Consider the following 26962-nt stretch of genomic DNA (forward strand, 5'->3'; position numbering starts at 1 on the left):
AATAAAATAAAAGGTAGAAGAATAATAAATGCTCAAAATCCAATAAAGCCCTCATTCCTAAATACTATTTTTTTATTTGTTTTTTCATCAATCATAAGTAGCCTTCATTAAGAAGAAAAACTGGAGACCCCTGTTGTAGAACCACTTGAATTCCTTTATTTTTGGTTTCTACAAAATGTGACAGCATCCACTGTTACCATTCCTAAGCAAAGCCCACTTTGTGTGAAAACATCTATGAGAAAGTCTTGGTATTAGTTCGCAGCACTGTGATGCTAAGCTCCTCACGAAGCAGAATGAAAATCTCATTTGCTATATCTGGCCACTCTCACGCTTTAAATTCTACCAATGCACGTTACTCATTTGGATCTCATCATCACAGCATACACATGTCCATGCTTAAATAACGCTACAGGCACATATTTAACCCTCTGGGTGCCACCAATGTGATCAATACATAGGAAGCCAATGCTTTGATCACCCCAGGTCCTCAAAGTGTTAAAAAGACTAATCGAACTGTTTTGTTTTTTTAACTTAAAAAAACTATCATTATAATTGCAATGATAATCTGTAAATCCTACTTTTTTACTTAAACACACATTACTACTGGATACCGTGTTACTTCGTGGTCTGAAAATGGAAATAATTATTCAATTATACCACCAGCTGACTAAGAAAAACATTTGATATGGTTTATAATAAATAGCTATTACTTGTCCTGCAAGAAATGTCACTACAAGCTAGCACAATTTATTAGCGAAATAGTAAAAATATCAAAAGTTGTTTACAATAACAAAACATTCATCAGGAAGGTAAGCCTACACCACATAGGAAAAAAATCCCTGTCTTTGTACAGGCTATATTCATTATTATTAGTGACAAAAAAAAAGCAATTATTGCATGGTACAAAAACCTATTTACTAAGATTTAGCTTTGGCCCCTTGTATTGTGTGGAATTCACAAATATAATGTAGGATGGCTGATATCTTCCCTTAGAATGTTGCTTATTGGCAACATTCTTGAGAGGTAAACCAATATGATCCTTATAGCAGCACGACATTTAAACACACTGGAGGCCAGGAAAAGTAATCCACACTTATACACAACCGGATGAAATATGCAAGTTGTTAAATTATTCATTACTGCCAGAGATGCAGAGGCCAGCTACGGCATACCAAGGCGGCACGGAAAACCCAAGCACAACATGGGTTAACAGAGTCTTAACAGTGAAACTTTATTCACGTATGAGGCATATGCAGCATATTGTACACAATCTGTAGAATGTATGTTTGATGATGTAAGCAAACAGTTGTCGCTGTTGATGGGTCGAGGTTAACCAAGGGTTTGGAGTGGAGTGTTGAATCAAGTCCTTGCACTTTAGACAGTTTTCTTGAGGAAGAGCGAACAAGCCTTATCCCACTTGGTTTTGTGGAAGTAAAACCCACATCAGTCACGCCAGTTAAGGTAGTCGTAGTCCAGATCAAAGCAGAATGCTGAAGTCCGTAGAGCTGTGATCCAGTCTCGTGCTCCGTAGGGGATTATGCAATGATATACCAGCAGAGTATGGGCACGATCTGAAATCATGACGCCGGCATGGAAAGTATTAAAAGTATGATGAGTATTGAAATGAGCACTGTAGTATTTTGGCCCAGTTTTTAACCAGCTATTTTGAACAGCAGCATTGAGATATCAAGGAGGATCTAATAAAGAAGGGTTTAAACTAGGCTTCCAGGCCAAGAAATAACACTGAGAGTGACTTTGCTTCTCTGCTCTTTAAGCATCGGCACTAGTGCAGAATGGCTCATTCCCACGGTGGAGAGCCCGTTTACAGCAACGATCATATCTCCACACCTGGAAATACATTAATGCAGGATTATTAAACAGTATCATTCCATTGTGTAATCCTCCCAAAGCAAGATACTTTTTCATGCTTATGAAGCAATTTTACTTTATATCTTACACATTTCAGGAATTATGAGTAGGAATCAGTACCATGTTAAGTCTACAAGGGCAAAGATGACCCAAGAATGAGACAGCGACACATTTTTTACAACTTTTAAGTCTGGGCAGTTTCTATAGCATGTTGAGTACTGCAGGTAAAGTCATACCCAAGGATATGTTCATCGGTCTACGCATGAACAGAACTCACTCAACCAATGGCAAAATGCCTGACGCTGGTAAGTTGGGTCAGCTCTCGATCGCGCTTTTACCAAGGTTGTGAAGCATGGTCCTCCTAATGGCTTTCATGGCTCTATCGCAGATCGACTCTGCCTTGTAACCAGAAACCGATCAGCAGCCCAGTGCATCATAGCCTTTTATGCAAGTAGTTTTAGTTATCACAGAGATCTGACCTACTGCAATGCAGGGCTGCCAGCCCCTAGACCTGCCTTTTTAGAAAAGTATAGGCATAGGTATTGTCGGGTCTAGCCCAGAATATGCTGAATCCTCTTCTCAAGATATTAAAGCATTGGTATTCTTCATTAAATTTTGCTATCATTGAAGTCTATTGATTTTATGTACATATGGGATAAGTAGATTGGCTAAAAGGGGAGGCCATAAAAAGCTCTCTATGGTGCAGTGAGGCTGTCGATTGTTTGCTCCTCAATAGCCACACAAACTATCATCAGCTGAAGCCTAACTCTCTTTGTGGCTAGACTTAGGAAATATGATATGGAGCAGAGCCAGCGTAATAACATTAGCCCTTTTGGCATTTGTTGGATGAGTCTTGTTTGCATGCAGCTCGATGAGCTTATCTGGAGGTATCGTTCACATTTACTTCCTTGTAACTGACCTGTTAACACTATGGAGCCCTAAAAAGGTACAACCTACATATTACTTCTTTCCTGTGTCCTCCTGAGGCAGAGCACTAGGATATGATATCATATTCAGGCGATCTGCACAAAGGATGCGTGACACAAGAGACCCTCCTCAAGGTGATTCTAGAAGGTGGCTGTGTATGGTACCCTAGGGCAGTGATCCTATAATGAAAGCACATTCATGCTCCTAATACTATACACATAAAGTGGGTTTCTTATATAGATCTCATTAAGTAGCATGAACACTAAAATGCAATATACGATGAAACAATGAAACAATTTTTGTGCTCTGGTTATAACTTACTTCAGTCGTCCATCGTAATAAGCAGGAGTCCCGAGTACAATCGTTTTAATGAAGAATGGTTGGTTTGTGTGATTTTCCTCATAACCACCAACAATACTGAAGCCCCAACTCCCCAAACTACTCCTCCGAAGGATTACATCATGGCAACTATGAAGACAGCTGAAACAATAAAAGAATAAAGTGAACACTAGGTTAATGTTATAAAAAACCCAAAACATAAAAAGCACAAATGTTTTTCACGGTATTGTGCAAGATTTCTTAAAATTGTTTATAATGTGTGTATTTATAAGTATGAACTTGTGAATTAAATGTATAATTAAACTGGTCACATTATCATACCGCCATCATTACAGGTATCTAAATAAGGATACCTGTGTTGGGGGTGTGGTTAGAGGTGGGAAGGGGTGTGACTGTCCTCAGGAGGGGGTGTGGTCAGAACCACCCATCCATCATACCAAAGAGGCTACTCAGCCGCACAGCATCACAAGGTGACCACATGGGAGCTGCGACAGCACAGACCTCCATTGATTCTAAAACCCCATACTCTGCATTCATACAGATAAGATGCAATTTACGTAAATGTTTACTGTGTGCCTAGACAGGACCCTTACGTAACGCTTATAACCATACATGAGGAGTCTCCTATTAGTTCAACCCTGACCCCAATTTTTTTCTGCTGCTTAGTAATGCTGCCACGGATATCTTTCATGGCAGTAATGTGGCTAGTTGCCCTGTCATAGCTGCCTCCAGATGCCCACAACACAAGATGATTCCTCCCTTCCTCTCCTTTGCGTAGTAAACCGACAATGAACATGTCTTGTGGGACAAATTACAACACTTTTGTTGAGAGATCCAAGGAAAAGCTGCTACGATCTCAGGTAAGCCTCAGGTAAATACTTAAAAGGTGGCAGAATAAAATATAGGGAGTCATTATTGTGCATGTTCCTCGTCCTCATTTTAAATCCAAGGGTTCTGTGAGTGGTCAAAGTGTGTTTAATTATGATGCAAAAATGTTGCAAGCTCTGACATCCGTTACATCTAGGATGCAATATATCATGGGGTGTATAAAAGTCCCGCACATTAGAAAATACCAACCTGGGAAGTCCCAGCCACATGACCCATGATGGAGACCAGCTGGCATCATACTCATTTTCACTGATTGTGCTCATTTCTTCATTGGTTTGTGATTGTTCTTCAACAACTTCCACCTCCAGGGCTTTCAGTGTGATTACTGAGGAGGTCGCACTGGCTTTCAGCATGGTCACCGCCTCACTGTGGCTGAGATTGGTCAGGTCGATACCATTGATACTCAGTAGGACATCCCCTATTAAAAAAAGCTTTCAGTCATTGTATTATTAAGACATCCAAAAACTGTTATAAAAGTATGGAGACATGGTTACCTAGAAGCTACAAAACATAGGGGCACTCCTGAAAAAAAATTATTTTTTTCAATAATGTTCACCCAATTTCATTCAAATTTAGGACTAGAATGAATGGGATACACAAGAACTTGTAAAGTAACTAAATTGTTCCTGCAGTTAACTATTTTAAGATAGGTCTCAAACCTCGTTTGATTCTGCTGTCTCGTGCAAGGCATCCATGAGGCTGCACACTCGTCACAAAGATTGGTAGCTCCCCACTCTTACTTCCTCGGCCCCCAGCCACAGTCATTCCCAACGACTCCATGGGTGCTTTCTTTACAGTAATATGCTTCTCCTGGCATGTAACACACTGGGAAAGATCCTAAAATTAAAACAACATTACTCGTTGGGTTTCTAAAGGTAGTTTTAATAAATATTTAGAGGCTGTAATAATGATCATTATGTATTACATATATACACATACACATTCCAACGCCCATATAATCTAATTGTTTACAATTTTGACATTTTGTAATGTTTCTGTTCCAACTGCCTTAAGTTTGATAACTTTAATACTGAGAATTTTACCATTTCTCTACCTATCAAACTGCTAAAGTGACTTGGTGCATTATCTTATTTATTATTATTACATTTTATTTATACAGGGCCAACACTAGGGCTGCAATAACTAATCGATAAAATCAATTCGTTGAATCAATTTGTTCAAAGATAAGATGAGGTTTCTTTAAGAGCTAATGCTCTGAAAAATACCCCTTGTCTTATAATCAGACCTCAAATAGAGGTCGAACTATAAGAGTAAGATCCAGATCCCCGCAGCACTGCAGGGGACCTGGATCCTCCTCTCTGGCAGCCGGTAGATGTCTGCACGATGCCTGAAGGCAACCTCCACTGCTGCCGGCACTTCCTCAGGGGCTTCTATGACGGAGCACCAGCGTGACATGACCTTCCGGCGGGCAGCAGCAGAGGTTATGTATGTGCATTGCACAGACACCCACCGGCTGCCCCCACTATAAGTATAAGGCATATCTGTGGGTATAAGGCATATCAGGGCAGGTTGGCAAATAAAAGGAAATACAAAAAGTAATGCATTTTTCTCAATCATAGTTTACATGTGAATTATTTACTAGTAAAACTTTTTTAGGTATTATAACCTAGCTTGAGAAATATTGTGTTTGGGTTTTTGTACCCTTATTAAAGAGCTTAATGTTACTAATATGCCATTCGGGGTACCAAAATCCATGAAACTTCTAGGATAGGTCGGGGAGTTAAAAAACTTAAAAGGCTGTGCAAAGTTTCAAGATAATTGAGTGATGTTTGTGCACATTATACTGTTCACATTAAAGGGTTTAAAAAAATGTAGCTTATCATTATGTCAGTAAAATAAGAAGGCGATAAGAGAAACGCCATTGTGATAGAGATAAAAGTGTTGTGTGCACAGAGTACGAAACAGGTGTATGTACATTTTAAGTTTTTTTATTCTGCTGTTTGTAACACCGCAGTTTGTTCATTAAATTATTTAAAATAACGTACAAATTTGCATATTATTTTTTGGCCAAAAAATAATCGGTTAATAGTTAATAATAATCGTTAGTTGCAGCCCTAGCCAAAGCACTGCGCAGCATGAAAGAGGGCCCTGTTAAAAAGCTTACAATGGGGCATATTACAATTATTTCTAAAGAATCAGCAAATTCCATATAGCTGTTACAATAGAAAACATTTAAATGTTTAATAAAGGCTACTTATAGTTCTCTATAGGTATCCAATGTATAGGTTTACAGGTAGACGGTACATTTTGGTAACAGTTAGTGTCACCTGAGCAGGTCTATTATTGGTGTTCCAGTGAGTCTTCTCTCCTGGTTCAAAGTACAGACACAAAGCCCAGATTTTCCTGCTATTTGCAAATAATGTACGGCAATTTCAGTGTCAGGAAGAGAGGTGGTTCTGCCACGTTACAGATCTCTAGTCAGACCTCACCTAGAGTATTGTGTGCCGTTCTGGAGACGCCCAGCTCCAGAAGGACATTGACATTTTGGAGAGAGTTCACAGGAGAGCAACCAATATCAAAATTATTAAGAAAAGACCAAGGGAGCTCAATATGTATGACTTGGAAGATAGAAGCGAGAGAGGAAATCTCCTAGAAAACCTTATATTTTTTATTAAAATCTGATCCAATTGTAATGAAAACATATTGTAGACAGATTCCAAACCTAGCATGAAGTAGCCTATTTTTCATTAAGATATACTTAGAATATCAAGGTGTAATTCATACCTTATTTTGCAACAAAGTAGTCTATATTGCATTTAAAACATATTTAAACAATATTTTATAAGACTTACCTTATGAGCACTGGGTCTGTGATGATAGAATTGCTGCATGTGATGGTGAGACTGACCATTACTCGTTTCCCTAGTAATGCTGCTGGTCTGATGCTTTCCATGTCGGAATACAGTCATATGAACACGTTCTCCACTACCCTTTAAAAAAAATAATAGTACAAAAAAGGTAGACAGCAGTACCATGAGACTGTCCACCAGCCGTAGCATATTTTACTTCAATTTAATAATTGAAAAAAGGGACACTCCAGTACTTTAAAATGCATTTCTAAATCTAACAAATATAACAATACTTACCTTTCAGTAGAAACTCCAGAGCTGAAGTTCTCCAGCTCCTCCACTAACCGACAATTTGGGCCATAAAGAAAGACAACTCTCCCACTGAAATCAACGGGAATGCTTTCTGAGTATCTACACGGAGGGGCTCGTTAGAACTGACTGACGGCAAGTATACCATGTGTCAGGAGATGTGTCCTGCTGAAAGCTTCTCCCGTACGGTCGGGTTCCTGCAGAATCCCTCCATGCATTTGCAAGGGGGACACCACATACACTTAAAGAGACAACTATATATGGCTGAAATGTACTCGGTTCACAAATCTCCTATAATAAATATTCTTGCCCTAGAGCCAGAGGATAGGTAGAGGTTTTCCTTTTTGGGGGTGGCATTCATGTAAAACAACAATTCTGTTAGGTATTATATCATTGTCCCTGTAAATCACCACTTCTGTTCTAGTATAAAGTCTTTAGATACACGCACCCCTTCTGACCTTTTAGACCGCCAAATGGTGACGGTCTTCATGAGGTTTCCCATTGCTTAGAGTTCCAAAACACCTACCATGCAAGTGACCTGTCGGTTACAGGCTGGAAATTAAGCTATAGATAGAAATTCATACTGTCTCGTTGCTCACTCAAGGTACTTCATCTGCATTGATCGTATCTGGCGTTTATTTGTATAAAGTGACATTTTAGTTTCTCACTGTTTAGAACGGATAAAGCCTTGACAATAGAAGCAGTCATCCATTCATTGTTGCAGAGATGAGATGACAAATTGTGGCTTCTCTTGACAGCTGTAACTTGAAACAAAGGCTTAGCTTTAAATTGTCTTCTGATAAAAAGTGTCATGGGGACCACAAATCATATTTCTCCTATAATATAACTATACAAATGTATTTTCATGGGAAAAAAAATTGCATTTAGAACAGAATATTTGTGTGGGTGTATAAAATTGATTTTTTTTTCCCAGCTCAAATAAAGTCTTATACAAAAGTTGGTGAGATCAGATTATTTAGTAGACCCATCTGTCACAAAGATTAATTTCTGTATTCACTGTATTATTTAATCTACTGTGTGCTTATGAACCCATATTTCATGATTTATTAATGAATCAAGTGGTAGATTGCCCAAAGGGCTGAAAAACAGAAGCACGAGAAACCAACGCGATTCCAAATAAATACAGTGTATTATAATTTTGAAATAGGAGCTTTTTCTGGTTTGGTTAACATTTTTTGGGGGGTAAGCCTATGAAAATTTAGATCCAATGTATTTTCTTTCCTACTGACAAAAGGTTTTAAAAAAATACTAAGTCATTTTGTAAAATTACAAGAGTTTACTTGCAATCCACACATACCTGCACACAGCTACCAAAGGGTGTCTTGAGTAAGAAGTCACTTTTTGCAGACTTGCCTCCGAGGCCGAATGTTGGGAGGTAACCCGGGTCTCCTGCCCTTATCACCATGATTTGTGTTACTTTTTTGTCATATAGTGTATATAAACACACAAATGTGGACACCCCCATATTATTGAGTTTATAGGTTTTTTGGCCACATTCAGCGTAACAGATGTATAAAATGAAGCACATAGGCAGCAATCACCAGTCAAACATTGGCAGTGGAATGGGCTTTACTGAAGAGCTCAGTGACTTTAAACATGGCGCTGCCATAGGATTCCACCTTTGCCAGTAGTCAGTCGGTGACATTTTTGCCCTAGTAGATTTGCCCCAGTGGAGGCATCTAAGAGCCACAAATCAGTAGACCACGCACACTCAGATAAATTGTATCTGGAAGCAAAATCAGGGCAGGCACTGCGTGTTGGGCGCTTCATGAAATGGGTTTCCATGGCTGGGTAGCTGCATACAAGCTGAAGATCACAATGCGAAATGCCAAGAGTCGGCTGAAGCGGTGTAAAGCACATCCCCACGGGGCTCTGGAGCGGTGTAAATGTGTTCTCTGGAGTGATGAATCACACTTCACTATCTGTAAGCGAGCCAGGCCTTCTCCTACAACATCAGTATCTGACCTTAAAGATGCTGTTTTGGTTGAATGGGCAGACATGCCCGCAAACACACTCTTAAACCTTGTGTAAAGCCTTTCCATAGGAGTGGAGGCTGTTGTAGCCCCAAAGAGCGGGGGCATTTCTTTTTTAATGCCCATGGCACATACTTCCTTACTGTATATGATTTCAATACAAACAGCTGTCTTAGACCAAATGACATACCAGGTGAGAATACTCTTTGGCACCACCCTACCCCATTTTGTTTACGGATAAATACCTGAATAATCTGAGCAGCAAGTTCAGGGGTTCCGTGTTTCAAGTCAAGCCCGTTGATAGCTAGAACTCTGTCATTGCTGTGAAGTCTCCCGTCCTGAGCAGCCAATCCTCCTTCCAAGAGGTCCAGAATAAAAACTCCTGATTCATCTGTCCTACGGACAAGCTTAATACCGAGCTGTTCGTTGGAGCCTCTCTTGTTCAGGGTGATGTGAAAACTCTCATCTCGTTGTGAGTTACTGTCCACGTGGCCATGTGTCCTGTTTCCAAACCTCCGCTCCCGCAGAACAGTGAGATGCAACAAAGAACATGGTTGCGAAAGGACCATCCTAGCATAGTTATGAGACACATTGCTGATATCAACATTATTAACCTAGGGAAAAAACCCAATACGTTTAGACATCAACATGTTTTTATGTACCAAGAACATTTATTGTTACAAAACCTGCACTATAATAACAAACACAACAAAGAGAAATAATTTAAAAAACCCTCTAGACATCCTTGTCTACAAACACTGGCATTCAGCATGAGTCTGCCGAGTAGTTCGTACATTGCGCAATATACTGAACAAGCTAACATGACAAGGTGTTCACTACGCTAAATTCATTTGTGAAAGAACGTACAATACAGACTGGGCGCTAACAACCCTCATATAATAACCCTCATATAATAACCCTAGCTCACATATATAGGATGGGTACTCAAAATACCTACGCATTCTATCACAGCTTACAAATGGTGTCCCCAACACACATTTTTTATCTTTGTAATAATGTATATATAAATTCACTTTTAAAGATCATAACAAAACAAAGTAGAGAGATCCCCGGGTGTTTCACAACCCTTCTGCTACCTTCCTCGAGGGATCTGCACAAAAATTATTACATGATGCTTATATTTATATAAGTAATCTAAGTATATAAATCTAAATCAATATTTGGTGTGGTCACTCTTTGCCTTGAAAACAGCATGACTTCTTCTAGGTACCCTCGCACGAAGGCTTTTAAGGAACGCGGGAGGTAGGTTGTTCCAAACATCTTTGAGAACTAACCACAGATCTTCTGTGGATTTAGGTAGACCTGATGGAAAGGTCTGACAATAGTTACAAATAATTAAGCTGAGTGCAGTTGTTTCGCATCACCCGTACCGATTGTGAGGATTCATAAATGGTTATTAGTGGGTGGCTCCTCAATAAAGGGGCGTGTACTACGTTAACCAATTACCTTTAGGGTGGTGAATTTAAATGTCCGCACTACGGAAGAAAGGATTCCCTGAAAAAGCTGGCACTTGGCCAGCGAAACGCGCGTCGGGTAGTTCCGAGATACTTAGATACTCTAGTAACGGGAAAGCATGGTTATTTCATGGCGGTTCTCAGCTTTTTGCTGCCAGGAGGCTACAAATTCTTTCCCTGTGGGACGCAGTCTTATCATATTAATATATATATATATTATGAATATATATTCATAATATATACTTGCTGCTGAGCCTAACTAAAAATATTCACTATTCAATATTCACATTCACAGTTTTCAGGTGTTGTTGCCTGTCCCCAAACTTAATCATTTGAACCCAGAGTGTAGGGTTAGGCATGGCATTGTAATGCCATGTAGACCCGGTGTGTGCACGCGCAGAAACACCTCCAGAGACTTTCAATGACTTCCACTGATTGGCTGCTTTAAGCAAAAAAATGGGACCACAGAGGGTAGTGTTCTATAGCTCTGGAGCTGCAGCTTCTTCTGAAGATAAGTGCTTTATTCTTATTTAGCATGTTGCTGAATGCATATGGCATTACTCCCATTTAATTAATTTACTTTAGTATGCATTTCTTCATTGGAGACACTGCAAGGGACACTGGAATATCTCTTAAATCTGACCTGAACAACAACTCAGGACTCTCTTAGCAATACATTTCTTTTGCGTGCCGTGATACCGGCCCCCGGAACAAGACACTGATAAGTATGGGCCTTTCTGGATGAAATGTAGTATACTACGGCAAGATTTGATTATCTTACTTGAAGGACTTGGTCACCAGCAAGAAGTCTTCCATCCCGAGCGATGATGCCGTCTCGATATATCTCTTGGATAACAATATTTATTAAAGGAGTCTCGTTACCACCAACTATGCTGATTCCCAATTCTATGTAAGGATTGGAGCGCTGAATTTCTATCGTGGTGATTTCCCCCTCGGGCAGGGTCGGCGGTAGATGCGTAGCTGTCAAGAGAAAACATACAACAGTGCCAATAGCATGTTTACGGTTCTGTGGATTTCCAGATCAATACTTTGCAGAGATCAATACCATTCTACATTCAGCAGCACAACAACATTATTTATTAAAAGATGTTCCAAAGGCTCGTTACCTAGAGCGTACGTGACCAGCAGCCATCTGTTCAAGGCAGAAACAAGCTGCACCAAAAAGTGCACATTTATTTTAAGCCTGAAAAAGAGTCCTAAAGAAAACTTACGTTGGATCGCAGACAACATAGAATAGACGGACATTCGCAAAGTAACCAGGGCAACGGTGTAATAACATTTGTTGAATGCAATTATTACTGTCAAGAGAAAACATATGTTCGTGTCACTCATTGCGCTGTCACGTACAATTTAATAACATATACAAAGATTATAAAACCTAGAAAGAGTTGGAAGAAAAAGAGGGGGTGAAGTTGGGATCTCGGGTGTCTTAGTTTTGTGCCGACTGTTGACTGGTTGGTTTGGAAAGGATTTGAGATATATATATACATATATATATATATATACATTCACACACATATCTACACTACCATCCAGAAGTTTAGCCGTTTTCATGGAAATCAAGAACATTCCTAGCTGTTACATACTTGCAAAAAGGTGGTTATTAATGATCAATTAGACTTTTAAACTTAAACTTGGATTACCGAACACAACGTGCCATTGATAAAGGTCCACTGTACACCTATTCATTTTTTTTAGTCCATTAAAAAACCAGCTGTTTCCAGCTACAATAATTATTCCCCCCAAAAAACAGTTGACCCCAAACCTTTGAAAAGCTGCATTTATGGTAGTAGTAGTAGTGTATATATTTTAAATCCCAATGGTTTAATGAAATTGATTCAATCTAAACAGCTTTTGCAGCATAATGGCACACAAAACAATAATATATAATATCAATATAATATAGGAGTGCCAAAGGTCACAACAGCCTGATAACAAATTTATGTACCAACTTGTTTTGGCTCTCATCTGAGTTACAACCTTGACTACATTGTGACCTGTGATACGAAAAATACAATCTCACAAGCTCAGTAAAAGTCTATGGAATATTTATTAGACCCTAAATGAAACCCCACACATTTTGAAAACCTGTTTGGTTATATTAATAATAATAATAATAATAATAATATTTTACACATTATATTTGCACAAAACATTATTTGCACAAAACATAAAAAAATGAAAAAAGAAAGCAAAACTTCTGAAAAAATAAGTACATTCTTGCACTTTCCTTTGACAGTGCGTGTCGGGGATATCATAGTATCTCAGCTGAACATGGATGGAAAAGCTGCTTTTATGCATATTTTAATAATTTAGTGTCAGAATATAAAGGGCTTTAAATGAAATATCATTAAACACAGCAATAACAATTCGTTCCACATCAATTGCACTTTACAAATGTATTATTTTGTCTTAAACAGTGTGGCACCGCCTGTGGGATTCAGTGGAATTGGCAGATTGAATAAGTAAATGGGATTGGGAGCAGGAGGGTTTAGGCCAGACCTGGGCAAAGCACGGCCCGCGGGCCACATCCGGCCCGCTGAATAGCTCGGACCGGCCCGCAAAGAGTGTCCTGGTGACTCACCAATGAGTCCGGTGTCCCCCCCCCGCCCCGGTCACTTACCTTAAACTCCTGTGTTGGAAGCGTTTGTCTCGGGTGCCGGCGCTTTACGCTGGGCGCCGGCATATGACGTCAGACGCCGGCGATCAGCAGTGAAGCGCCGGCACCCGAGACAAACGCCTCACGCTTCCAACACAGGAGTTTAAGGTAAGTGACCGGGGCGGGGGGGGGGAGATCCTGAGAAGGGGGGGTTAGGGAGTTAGAGGGGAGATACTGAGAAGGGGGGGTTAGGGAGTTAGAGGGGAGATACTGAGAAGGGGGGTTAGGGAGGGAGGTCTTACTGTGTGTGTGTGTCTTACTGTGTTTGTGTGTGTGTGTCTTACTGTGTGTGTGTATCTTACTGTGTCTGTGTGTGTCTCACTGTGTCTGTGTGTGTCTTACTGTGTCTGTGTGTGTCTTACTGTGTCTGTGTGTGTCTCACTGTGTCTGTGTGTGTCTTACTGTGTCTGTGTGTGTCTTACTGTGTCTGTGTGTGTCTCACTGTGTCTGTGTGTGTCTTACTGTGTCTGTGTGTGTCTTACTGTGTCTGTGTGTGTCTTACTGTGTCTGTGTGTGTCTCACTGTGTCTGTGTGTGTCTTACTGTGTCTGTGTGTGTCTTACTGTGTCTGTGTGTGTCTCACTGTGTCTGTGTGTATCTTACTGTGTCTGTGTGTGTCTCACTGTGTCTGTGTGTGTCTTACTGTGTCTGTGTGTGTCTCACTGTGTCTGTGTGTGTCTCACTGTGTCTGTGTGTGTCTTACTGTGTCTGTGTGTGTCTTACTGCGTGTGTCTTACTGTGTTCATAGCTTATTCAGTTATTGTAATAAATATTTTAGCCCATTTTTTAGCTCAAAATATTTTTTCCTTTTTTTTCTCCTCTAAAATCTAGGTGCGTCTTATCAGCAGGTGCGTCTTATAGAGCGAAAAATACGGTATGCACTCCGAAGCCTTGTTCATTTTGTTCACTTCTGTGCTGTGCTAATAGTTATTCAGGCCTTACTTATTCAAGCACCTCTACCAATGACGTAGGCTTGAATAACTTTATTAAACAGCACATAAGTTAACAAAATGGACAAGGCTTCGGAGTTTGTAGTTTGTAGAGGTCTGGCCCTCTAAAACCATTCCAATTTCTCATGTGGCCCCATGGGAAAATTAATTGCCCACCCCTGGTTTAGGCCATGGCACCTGAGAAGCTGAGAAATGGCAGAGGGAGAAGCACAGTATGTGGAAGAGGCGAGAGATCCTGTTCAGGTTCCCAACAATACCAAGGAGAAAACCCACAAGGGGAAGAGGACAAAGGACCAGAGATGTGCCAGTTGTGCTCGAGGGAAGAAGGAGATGGCAGTAGGTCTGGGTGAGGGTGAACTCACAACAGGCAGAGCACAGTGGCGGATCTACCGGGGTCGCAGGGGTCGCGACTGCGACCGGGCCCCGGCGGCAGGGGGGCCCAAGCCAAGGGGCCGCCCCAAAATCTTTTTTACGTTTGTTTTTTGTTTTTTTTTTAAATAAGGCAGGGGCGTCCAACATGCGGCCCGCGAGACCTCGAGGTGCGGCCCGCGTAAGATCGGCAGCCAGGGCAACCGATCTTACACGAGCCGCACCTCAAGCCCTGCTACTTACTTGTGGGAGGGTCTTCTGGACAGCACAGAGGAAGCGGAGTTCACGTGACTTCCTACTTCCTCTGTGCTTTAGCAGAGAAGGCAGAGGGAGGCCGCGCCCCCTGCTGAAGTCTGTGAGCGGCATCGAGGGAGCTGCAGTACAGGTAAGGGGGTGGGGAGGGTGTTTGAATGAGTGTGTGTGATTGAGGGAATGAATCTGTGAATTAATGATTATAGGAATAAATGTGTGTGTGTGTGTGTTAGCATGGATGTGTAAGTGCTGGAACCTAGGCATGATGGGACTGTGATTGCTGTTAGCAATCACACTCCTATCATGCCAAGTCAGCCAGTACATGCTGAAACCTGGCCAGCTGCCCCCCTTGTGTAGTGATAATGCCAGCAGTATGGGGTCTGCACTTACAGCCACCCTGTACCAGCATGTACTGGCTGACTTGGCATGATAGGAGTGTGATTGCTAACAGCAATCAGAGTCCCATCATGCCTAGGTTCCAGCATTTACTGGATGGATGTGTAAGTGCTGGAACCTAGGCATGATGGGACTGTGATTGCTGTTAGCAATCACACTCCTATCATGCCAAGTCAGCCAGTACATGCTGAAACCTGGCTTGCTGCCCCCCTTGTGTATTGATGCTGCCAGCAGTATGGGGTCTGCACATCACTTACAGCCATCCTGTACCAGCGTGTATTGACTGACTTGGCATGATAGGAGTGTGATTGCTAACAGCAATCAGAGTCCCATCATGCCTAGGTTCCAGCATTTACTGGATGGATGTGTAAGTGCTGGAACCTAGGCATGATGGGACTGTGACTACTGTTAGCAATCACACTCCTATCATGCCAAGTCAGCCAGTACATGCTGAAACCTAGCTAGCTGCCCCCCTTGTGTAGTGATGCTGCCAGCAGTATGGGGTCTGCACATCACTTACAGCCACCCTGTACCAGCATGTACTGGCTGACTTGGCATGATAGGAGTGTGATTGCTAACAGCAATCACAGCGAGCACAGTCCCATCATGCCAAGGTACCAGCATTTACTGGTTGCCTAGGCTAACAGCAATCACACTCCTATCATGCCAAGTCATATTGCTAATTTTGTCCAATTGTGTGTTACCTACTTTTATTAAACATGTGAGTTTTTATTATTATTTTTAAAGGTGGGGGTCATTTTCGGTTTTGGCTAAGTGAACCCTGAATGTTTTGGTCCAGAATTTTCATTTTAGTTCATCCCTAGAATAAATCTAGGGAATCCTGAATTTGTAGTCGCAAAACTTTCAAGGCCCAGAAATCAGTGAGAGGAAGAGTAAAGGTTTTGTGTCATTTTACTTTATTTTAATCTGCATATTTTATTAAAGGCCATATTTTTTGTCACAGTGAAAAATGAGTGCGGCCCGCGCACCTATACAATTCTGATGAAGTGGCCCACTGCAGAAAAAACTTGGACACCCCTGGATTATGCCCTTTGTACATGCGCCCCTTTTTCTTTGATTATGATTCAATATGTAAATTGAATTTGTTGAATTAGTTGAAAAAAAATTGTTGGGTAAAAATCATGTTTTTTTTGGGGGGGTGAGGGGGTGCCCTTAACAGATTCTCGCACCCGGGCCCTGAGGCATCTAGTTACGCCCCTGGCAGAGCAGATAAGGTCTCTGCAATGCAGATGATGAGCGTCTGGAGAGAACATCCAGCTTCATCAACAAGTCTCCTTCCATGGGACAAAGGTGCAAGTGCTCAGAAGAGACAGACTGGTGGTGGTGCTTCTTCTTGCCTTACATACAGAATAGCCTAGTGCCCATTCCATGCAAGCTTAAAGTTGTATTTGAAGGTGCTATTTCCATCTCCATATAAATAAAACCCATTATCAGCGATAATACAAGAACGATTGCATTTTTATGTGTCCTTTGTGGAAAACAGATGGGACAACTAGAATAAAGCAGAATATAATTTTGGAATTGTCTGAACACACAAGCAGTAATAAGTTAGTCGAGGTAAAACTAGACTGCAGTCAGACACTTCATAAATCAGAGGCATGTGTCTTCCCTACATACGTGTTGTATTGTCTGTAAATATATCATGGCTATGAAAACATTATTTTCACTGCTTCCTATAATCCGCATAATTAAGACAGATGTGCATAATCAGTCTTATTATTGATTTCTTAGATGGAAGAAGCTAGTAGTTTATGTAATGAATCCAAGGAATAAAGGTTGCTACGAGCGAGAATCCTTAAATATAAGCAGAGATTATACAGACAAAAAGGCACTTAAATCTACATTTACATTACGTTACATGCAACATTCTAGCTGTAACATAACACTGAAATGATTATATATAGTTTAGATCGTTTGTAGATAAAGGGAAGGTGGGTTATGATGTTCAAGTTTTAGCTTTTATTATTGCTGCCACCATACATAAAAAAATGTAGTTTTTACATATGTATATGTGTATATATTATATATAATAACATGCCTATTTCATAAGATGATTTCTGTACATTAGCAATGTTGTAAACCTTTTGATCACACTTCTATCCTATTCTATTTTATTAACCCCTTCTGTACCGGTGACGTACCAGGTACGTCATTGATGATGCGCGATCCAGCATTGCTATGGACGCTGGGATCGCGAGGGGCGGCTGCTACTGACCGCTGGGTGTCCCCAGTGATCCGTAGAAGCCACCCCCCCTCAATTCCGTGCACGTGATCGCTTTGAAGCGAATCACAAGCACGGAATTAAAATTGGGGTTAACTAACTAATTTGACCCACCAATCAACACTAATAGGCTTAACAATAGGAAAGAGATAACATAACGGGGATAAATAATCTATCAGATCCTTAAAAAAAAGAAAGTTAAGACGGTTGTCCTCTAGGTGGGTTTTAATATTAGAACTTTTTCTGTAACTATCATTAGACAGATTTATTTCATCTACTGCAATACGCCGAATTTGGGAAATGTGAAAGATCCACGCTATCATGCTTCTCCTCATACAAGCTCTTTGGGTTGTAACAGGTGACCAAGCAATGTAAATGTAAAAATAGAAAGGAAACAGAGTTGACCTTGCAGCTTGTAACACATGGTCCCATAATTTAACCCCTTAATGACAACATGCATTGTTTTCAATGGGTTTAGGGACCGCCCATTGTCCTTAAGGGGTTAAGGGACTGAGAACCGCCCTTACAATGGCATCTTATTTATCACGTATCACAGAAACAATGCAATCAAGTAGAACCGTTACTACAAAAGGATACTACATAAAGGATACTGCTTAATCACAGGTTCCCAGGGTAGGGGAGGAAAGGGAAGAGGGACACATTCCTTCCTATTCTTATCTGCATTCTCCTTACTAAATTCCTGGTAAATTGGTCCCTGGACTATTTACTTTGTACTGACACATTTGGGAGCTATTCGGATGCTTTTAGATCAAAAGCAAGAAATGAAACTGGAAAGTTTATAAGGAAGTATTTAGAGCAGACCTGGGCAAAGCACGGCCCGCGGGCCACATCCGGCCCGCTGAATAGCTCGGACCGGCCCGCAAAGAGTGTCCTGGTGACTCACCAATGAGTCCGGTGTCCCCCCCCGCCCCGGTCACTTACCTTAAACTCCTGTGTTGGAAGCGTTTGTCTCGGGTGCCGGCGCTTTACGCTGGGCGCCGGCATATGACGTCAGACGCCGGCGATCAGCAGTGAAGCGCCAGCACCCGAGACAAACGCCTCACGCTTCCAACACAGGAGTTTAAGGTAAGTGACCGGGGCGGGGGGGGAGATCCTGAGAAGGGGGGGTTAGGGAGTTAGAGGGGAGATACTGAGAAGGGGGGGTTAGGGAGTTAGAGGGGAGATACTGAGAAGGGGGGTTAGGGAGGGAGGTCTTACTGTGTGTGTGTCTTACTGTGTTTGTGTGTGTGTGTCTTACTGTGTGTGTGTGTATCTTACTGTGTCTGTGTGTGTCTCACTGTGTCTGTGTGTGTCTTACTGTGTCTGTGTGTGTCTCACTGTGTCTGTGTGTGTCTCACTGTGTCTGTGTGTGTCTCACTGTGTCTGTGTGTGTCTTACTGTGTCTGTGTGTGTCTTACTGTGTCTGTGTGTGTCTTACTGTGTCTGTGTGTGTCTCACTGTGTCTGTGTGTATCTTACTGTGTCAGTGTGTGTCTCACTGTGTCTGTGTGTGTCTTACTGTGTCTGTGTGTGTCTTACTGTGTCTGTGTGTGTCTTACTGTGTCTGTGTGTGTCTCACTGTGTCTGTGTGTGTCTTACTGTGTCTGTCTTACTGTGTCTGTGTGTGTCTTACTGCGTGTGTCTTACTGTGTTCATAGCTTATTCAGTTATTGTAATAAATATTTTAGCCCATTTTTTAGCTCAAAATATTTTTTCCTTTTTTTTCTCCTCTAAAATCTAGGTGCGTCTTATCAGCAGGTGCGTCTTATAGAGCGAAAAATACGGTATGCACTCCGAAGCCTTGTTCATTTTGTTCACTTCTGTGCTGTGCTAATAGTTATTCAGGCCTTACTTATTCAAGCACCTCTACCAATGACGTAGGCTTGAATAACTTTATTAAACAGCACATAAGTTAACAAAATGGACAAGGCTTCGGAGTTTGTAGTTTGTAGAGGTCTGGCCCTCTAAAACCATTCCAATTTCTCATGTGGCCCCATGGGAAAATTAATTGCCCACCCCTGATTTAGAGCAACTAATGTTTAGTTTGTATCAGTTTAAGCTTCTGTTCAATAATTAACCATCTTAGCCAAAATGACCCTACTAACAGGGGGCAAAAGAAATCAGGATATGTCCAGGACTGCCATGGGGCCTAAATATTCACCAGTAGACAATACAAAAGGTGATGTCAAAAAAAGCAAGGACCTAGATCTATGAAATAAGTGTAGAAAGAAATTAAAAGGTAAAAATTGCACTGATGCTTTGAACCAGTGATGTATCCCGGCTTAGGCTGACTAGGTAAAGGCCTAAGGCGGGGGGGGCAGGAGTCCGCCTGGTGCAAAACCGGGGGCAGATGATCAAGCCCCCCCCCGTGTCCCACAAAACCAAGGGCCACTTACAAGGGAGATCTTTGATGTCCCCAATCCACTTATTTCAACTATGGAGGCTGTGCCAGCTCGTTAGAAAGGTGTTCCACCCTTGCTCCCAATTTCCCAAAGACACACAACTTAAATATACCACTTCCAGCATTATTTTCCTCCACTGGAATCCTCCCAACAAATGTGCCAATAGGACTACCTACTTTAACAACCACATAATAGTTAGGATTTCTGCCATCTTCCTTGCTTACTGAAATGCATTGCATTATATTTTTTGATTACTGAAATCATGATGCCCAAATATTACTATTAGAAGATTTCAGTCCTGTACATTCAATAATAAGATCCCCTAATCTTACTATGAATTTATTATATGACTGAAATTACATTTTCAGATACTTGGGGCTATAGACATAATTTCCATAATAGACAAATAGAGGTTGCATTTGCAATGCCGTATTTATATCCCTTGAAAACAAGATAATTGAAACACATACTGTCGGCCACTGAGCCCTCCTCAAAGTCAGGGTTTTCGAAGCCTTGGTCTTCGGAACACATGGGTAGTACGGTTGGCGTTGAGTTCCTCTCCAAGAGCGCTGGCACAGTTCCTGCTTTTTCTACATCTGGTGATACAGCTCCTGGTTGATCAATCACAGAAGGGCCAGTTTCACCTTCAATATCGATCTGCAAATTGGTTGCCCTTTGCTGGTGCAGTACTTCTCTACGGTGGGATGCTCCGGGACACCTAGAAAAAAGGTTAATGTCATCTAATGATTTCTATAGCACTATCATATTCTGCAGCGCAGTACAATACAGCATCAATGGACTCTACTTTTAACCATGTTCCGCTTAGATTTACATGTTTTCATCAGTTTTAACTGGACAGTCTTTTTTTCAGAGGTACTGACGGGTTGCTATAGTGTTGATTTTCTAATTATCCAGAAATTAAATAATACAGTTAAAACGTGAAACCAATCAGCCCAAGAAGGAAACATTTGAAAGAACATAAGAAATAGTAAAAAGATGTGGAATTGTGCATCTAGAAGGTGCAGAGGCTGAAACAATGTTTCTTGGTTATCGGGACACTAAATTGGTAATATGGTCCTGGTGTAAAGTTCATGACCATGGTTTTTAGGGGTCAGTTTTGTTTTTTAACTGCCAGGTCAGCAATTCTTAAGATGACATGTATCTTTACTTCCGTACTAATAATCACTCCTTGTAAGTTTTTAATTGGACAATCGGTGAGCGGATAGACAATGTAATGTCATCCAGCATGGATAGTAATTTGATTCATTCTACCACACCAATCCACCTTGAATACTTCTGGCACACTCCTCTGCTCTTTAGCTCTTGTCCTGGTCTGCTGGCTCCCCATACCAACCACACTCCTGTAGTTTGAAGGGGCGGTAGTTAGAAGGGGGGGTGTAGTTTGAAGGGGCAGAGGGGGGTGTAGTTTGAAGGGGCAGAGGGGGGGTAGTTTGAAGGGGCAGGGGGTATAGTTTGAAGGGGCAGAAGGGGGGGTGTAGTTTGAAGGGGCAGACGGGGGGGTGTAGTTTGAAGGGGCAGAAGGGGGGTGTAGTTTGAAGGGGCAGGGGGGTAGTTTGAAGGGGCAGGGGTGGTAGTTTGAAGGGGCAGGGGTGGTAGTTTGAAGGGGCAGGGGTGGTAGTTTGAAGGGTCAGGGGTGGTAGTTTGAAGGGGCAGGGGGGTAGTTTGAAGGGGCAGAGGGGGTAGTTTGAAGGGGCAGAGGAGTAGTCCGCACAGGGCGCCACAACGCCTAAGGCCGGCTCTGATTACAATCAATGTCTCCATGCTTAAGTAGCACTTCTTGCCCTTCCATCTTCTAATAGCATTAGCCGGGCCCTTGGGTCAATTGTTCCAGTATGTGATACGTTTATGATGTTAATGTTATTTTGTATTTCCCTTGACTGTAATACTACGGAACATGTTAGCATTTAGTATATAAAATAATATATATATATATATATATATATATGCTTCCAACGCACCCTGGATATTTTGCAATTACTTTACGTTGCTCAATTATTTATTTATTATTTGTGTTATTTTTCTGTTCTCTCACATATGCCTCACTTCTGTATTCTCGTTGAATTTGATGGAAAACATGATGATTTCTCAATAAATGGACACGTATTATAGTGATCGGCTAATTAAACCAATTCTTATTTGGATGCAGACTATAAAACACCCAGAACGTGGTTATTTACCCTGTTTGCTCTGCCTTATATAACCGGACAATCAGCCAGTGAAGACCCGACACATTCCCTTATGTATTAGGATTAGAATTCAATCAAACCTCAGCTTTATAACAGCAGCTTGTCTGATTACGAACCCGGACAGGCAAGCTCCGGCACTCCAGCTGTTTCAAACTTTCAAACATTCTCGTTAAAGCTTTGTATTTAATTTAAGCTATTTTATAGCTATGGGTTTTTGTATTTCTTTTTGATTGCAAATGGAATGGAGTAGGGAAATATTCATAGACGGGGATCACAAACAATGTTCCCTCTAATTTTTCTTAGGTGGTGTGCGCAGAAAATTTCTCTTGTGCAAAAATTTTCCCAGAGCCAAAATTTGGTGCGCACAATATGCTTCTGCAAACGTTAAATTTAAATTGTTATTCTATATTTTTGGAACAGCTCGCTCATGGTTAATAACACTACATTATAGTATGATAATTTAGTATTAGTTACACAACAGTATTACTTACTGTAATGTTTTTTAAAGGTGAAATTCTCACTGCATAAGTAAATTATGAGCGGATCACGAGCGGAGGCTCCAGGCCGCATAAAGGATTAAAAAAAAAATTGGGAAAAACTGTTGTGCGCAGGGGCGTACCTAGAGTATTTGGCACCTGGGGTGGATCCTGTACGTGGGACCCCCACACACACACTTTAAAACTGCATAGCTTCTATCATTAGGCAAACATTGACAGGGGTACAGCATAACTGTTATCATTATTTACTAAGGCAGACATTGACGGTGGTACAACATAACACCTATCACTATATACTGAGGCAGACATTGACGGTGTTACAGCATAACTGCTATTATATACTGAGGCAAACATTGAAGGTGGTACAGCATAACTGCTATCATTATATACTGAGGCAAACATTGACGGTGGTACAGCATAACTGTTTTCATTATATACTGAGGCAAACTGACGGTGGTACAGAATAACTGCTATCATTATATACTGAGGCAAACATTGACAGTGGTACAGCATAACACCTATCACTATATACTGAGGCACGCACTGACGGTGGTACAGCATAACACCTATCACTATATAGAGAGGCACACATTGACCGTGGTACAACATAACACCTATCACTATACATTGAGCCAGACATTGACAATAATGCAGCATAACCCCAATCACTATATAATAAGCCAAACAATGATGTTGTGTAGGCCTACCACTTTAGTGTCTGGCCTAGTATCTATATATATATATATATATATATATATATATATATATATATACCGTATTGGCTCGAATATAGGCCGCACTTTCCCCCCCCACTTTAAGTCTTTAAAGTGGGGGTGCGGCCCATATTCGGGGTCTAGCGCCCGACACCCGGGTCATGCAGTTCCGGGCGCCGGGCAGGCAGCAGGGTTAGGATACAGATCCCCCGCAGCGGTGCAGGGGACCCGTATCCTACTCTCTGATACGCTCCGACAGCCTCCCCTGCCAGCACTTCCCACGGGGGGAGTGCTGGCAGGGGAGATTGTCTAAGCGCATCGTGCAGACGTTCACCGGCAGCGGTGAACGTCCGCACGATGCGTTTTACCTCTGCCCCCAAGACTTACCAGAGCAGACTCCCGGGTGTCTTGCGGGGCCGGCGGGGGACACCTATGCAATACGCGTATACAATTTCCGTTGTATACGCGTATTGCGTAGATGTCCCCCGCCGGCCCCGCAAGACACCCGGGAGTCTGCTCTGGTAAGTCGGGGGGGGGGGGCAGAGTGGCAGCATATCTCGGGGGGAGGAGGAGGACAGTGGCAGCATATCTCAGGGGGGAGGACAGTGGCAGCATATCTCGGGGGGGGGGGACAGAGAGGCAGCATGTCTATTAAAAAAATATTTTCTTTAAAAAAGCACCAAACTTTTAGGGTGCGGCCTATACACGGGGGCGGCCTATATCCGAGCCAATACGGTATATATATTACTATATATATCTATATAGGGATGCACTGAAATTAAAATTCTGGACCTGAAAATTTAGCATTCATTTGACTGAAACTGAAAATGACCCCCCCCCTTTAAGAACAACAACAACAAAAAAAACACTTTTATTAAGTAAAACCAAAATTAGACAAAAAAAAATCAATAGCAATATATATATATATATATATATATATATAATTAACAGCAATCACACTCCCATCATGCCCAGGTTATAGCATGTACTGGTTGCTTGGGCATGACAGTAGTGGGATTGCTGTTAGTAATTATATATATATATAAATTAATATTGTTATCGAATTTTTTTGTCCAATTTTGGTGTGTTACTTACTTTTAATAAAAGGTGTGGTTAACACACCAAAATGGAACAAAAAAATATATAATTTCTACCAGCAATCTCACTCCTATCATGCCCAGGCAGCCAGTACATGCTGGAACCTGAGCATGATAGGAATATGATTACAGCCTCCCTATGCCATGCTATCACACTCATTCACAATCATTCAGTTTAAACTACAACATAACACCCATCACTCTCACACACTTACTAATTCACTCTCACAGAGTGTTTTCCTACCTTTTCTCTGTCACTTTTCCTCCTCTTCGTTCTTCCTCTTCTGAGTCCTCTCCTTCCGGTGCAGTAAAGATGGTGGGCGTGGCTTCAGTGCTGTGCGCCGGGATCTGACATCAAATCCAGACACATAGCATCAGTTGCCGCCCGCATCGCAAGGGAGCAGGATCGGAGGTCTGTATTAACAGACCTCCCGCTCCCTTGATTGGTTTTTAGCCGGTTGGAGGGAGATCCTTGATCTCCCCAACCAAGCTTGCTCCTCTAGCGGTGGACATTACTGTCCGTCTCTGGAGGGGTGCTGTGCACACAACTGGTAGCAGACCGCTCCCCCTTCGGTACGCTACTGGTTTTGCGAACAATTTTTGTTCGTGTGCGTTCCCTCTGAAAGCTATGTGCGCGTGCACAAGCGCACAGCTTAGAGGGAACACTGATCACAAATCATATTATTATTACATTGTTCATTAACAATGCATGATTTGTGATTGTGTCATTTTACATCTTATAAAAATAGCAATAGTTGGTGTGTTATATATATATATATATATATATATAATGCCATTCATATTACTATGGTTTATCTGGACAAGCAGTAAATCTTACCTGTTTTTAAGGTGCGCTTCCACATCACACCTCTGCATGGTATCTTTGCATGTGGTGGAGAAAGGGCAAGAAACGACAAGCTTATCCAGCAGCTTGTGCACCAAGATACTGGATTTCTTGCAAAACTTGAAGTGCAAACGTTTGCGGTCCAGGGGGCAGAAGTCCTTCTCCTGTAGGAAGTTTCTGAGGCACTTATAGCAGAACGTGTGACCGCATGGCGTGTCTAAAGGCTGCAGCAGTGGTTGTAGGCAAATGTGGCAAACCAGGTCATCGTCCACTTCATTCTGATAATTGTAGAGATGGTTCTCTCTTGTCCAGTGCTGCTGACCGCACTCGAAACACAGAGGGTCCAAGGTGGAGTCATCCTCTATCACTACCAGTTCCTCAGTTGCTGTACCCATGCTGTAAACTCAGGTGCCCCTCAACAGCTTGGCTTCCGTGTGGTCACTGATAGTATGGCCATACCGGATCCACTGCCATTTATCTATAAAAAAAATAGTTATAGTTATGATAAAAAGCAATATGTCAGCTTTCCTATCTACGCCTTGTTTACATGCTTATATGTAGTTTAACTTCTTAGAACACAGTCATATCATATCTATTACAGTGGTAATGGAAAGAATGTGTGACCTAAAATGACATTTGTTGCCATTTAGTATGCACATTTTTTTTCTTGCTTTAAAACCTTTGTCCTTTATCATATATTCAGGATAGTATTGTAATTATGTTTAAATTCCCTAACCCTAACATTATTTATTTCTCTTCAATATATAACACAGCAAATAATAAAAGTAGGTACAATAAAGATCATAATAATTCAGCACCTGTCACTCATTTTGTTATAGAAGTATTTTTTTTAAAAATGTAAATTTTAAAAAGCACTGGTTTCCTTTCATAAACTCCTCAAGGAAGATATTTATGAGTTGCGTAATTAAATTGTTAGGTATAAGATTAGAAATGTAAATTACACTTTAGTATTGAGTTGTCATTTAACACTGTTAAAAATTCAATAGGCAAATAAGTGACGCAGTGACCACTAATAACCTCAGGTCTTACCCGTTCCTTTACTCTCTGAGGACCTGCCTGGCAAAAATACATTGTGTGTGTGTGTGTGTATATATATTATATACACACACACACACACCGATCAGCCACAACATTATGACCACTGACAGGTGAAGTGAATAACACTGATAATCTTGTTATCATGGCACCTGTCAGTGGGTCGGATATATTAGGCAGCAAGTAAACATTTCGTCCTCAAAGTTGATGCGTTAGAAGCAGGAAAAATGGGGAAGTATAAGGATCTGAGCGACTTTGACGAGGGCCAAATTGTGATGGTGAGAGCATCTCCAAAACTGCAGCTCTTGTGGGGGTTCCCGGTCTACAGTAGTCAGTATCAAAAGTGGTCCAAGGAAGGAAAATCGACGAACCGGCGATAGGGTCATGGACGGCCAAGGATCATTGATGCACGTGGGGGACAAAGGCTGGCCAGTGTGGTCAAAGTCAACAGATGAGCTACTGTTGCTCGTATTGCTGACAAAGTGAATGCTGGTTCCGGTAGAAAGGTGTCAGAACACACAGTCCATCACAGTTTGCTGCGTATGGGGCTGTGTAGCTGCAGACCAGTCACGGCGCCTATGCTGACCCGTCTGCTGAAAGCGCCTGCAGTGGGCACGTGAACATAAGAACTGGATCACGGAGCAATGG

The 26962-nt window shown here is 41.6% G+C and overlaps 1 protein-coding gene across 1 annotated transcript; it reads right to left on the reverse strand.

Annotated features, from left to right (window-relative positions):
* Positions 1–1712: 1712 nt before the first annotated feature.
* On the reverse strand, positions 1713–25653 carry LOC149288975 (ligand of Numb protein X 2-like). The gene is made up of 9 exons (XM_089491255.1): positions 25253–25653; positions 20371–20618; positions 11393–11592; positions 9382–9750; positions 6837–6974; positions 4683–4860; positions 4213–4441; positions 3118–3276; positions 1713–1848 (listed from the first exon to the last, which is right to left on the reverse strand). The coding sequence occupies exons 1-9, from the start codon at positions 25651–25653 to the stop codon at positions 1713–1715; spliced, it is 2058 nt and encodes a 685-aa protein (XP_089347381.1).
* Between the last annotated feature and the right edge of the window lie 1309 nt (positions 25654–26962).

This window comes from Sceloporus occidentalis, unplaced genomic scaffold (genome assembly GCF_023333645.1).
Source record: "Sceloporus occidentalis isolate IW3139 unplaced genomic scaffold, rSceOcc1.0.p SCAF_49, whole genome shotgun sequence".
Classification (NCBI taxonomy): Eukaryota; Metazoa; Chordata; class Lepidosauria; order Squamata; family Phrynosomatidae; genus Sceloporus; species Sceloporus occidentalis.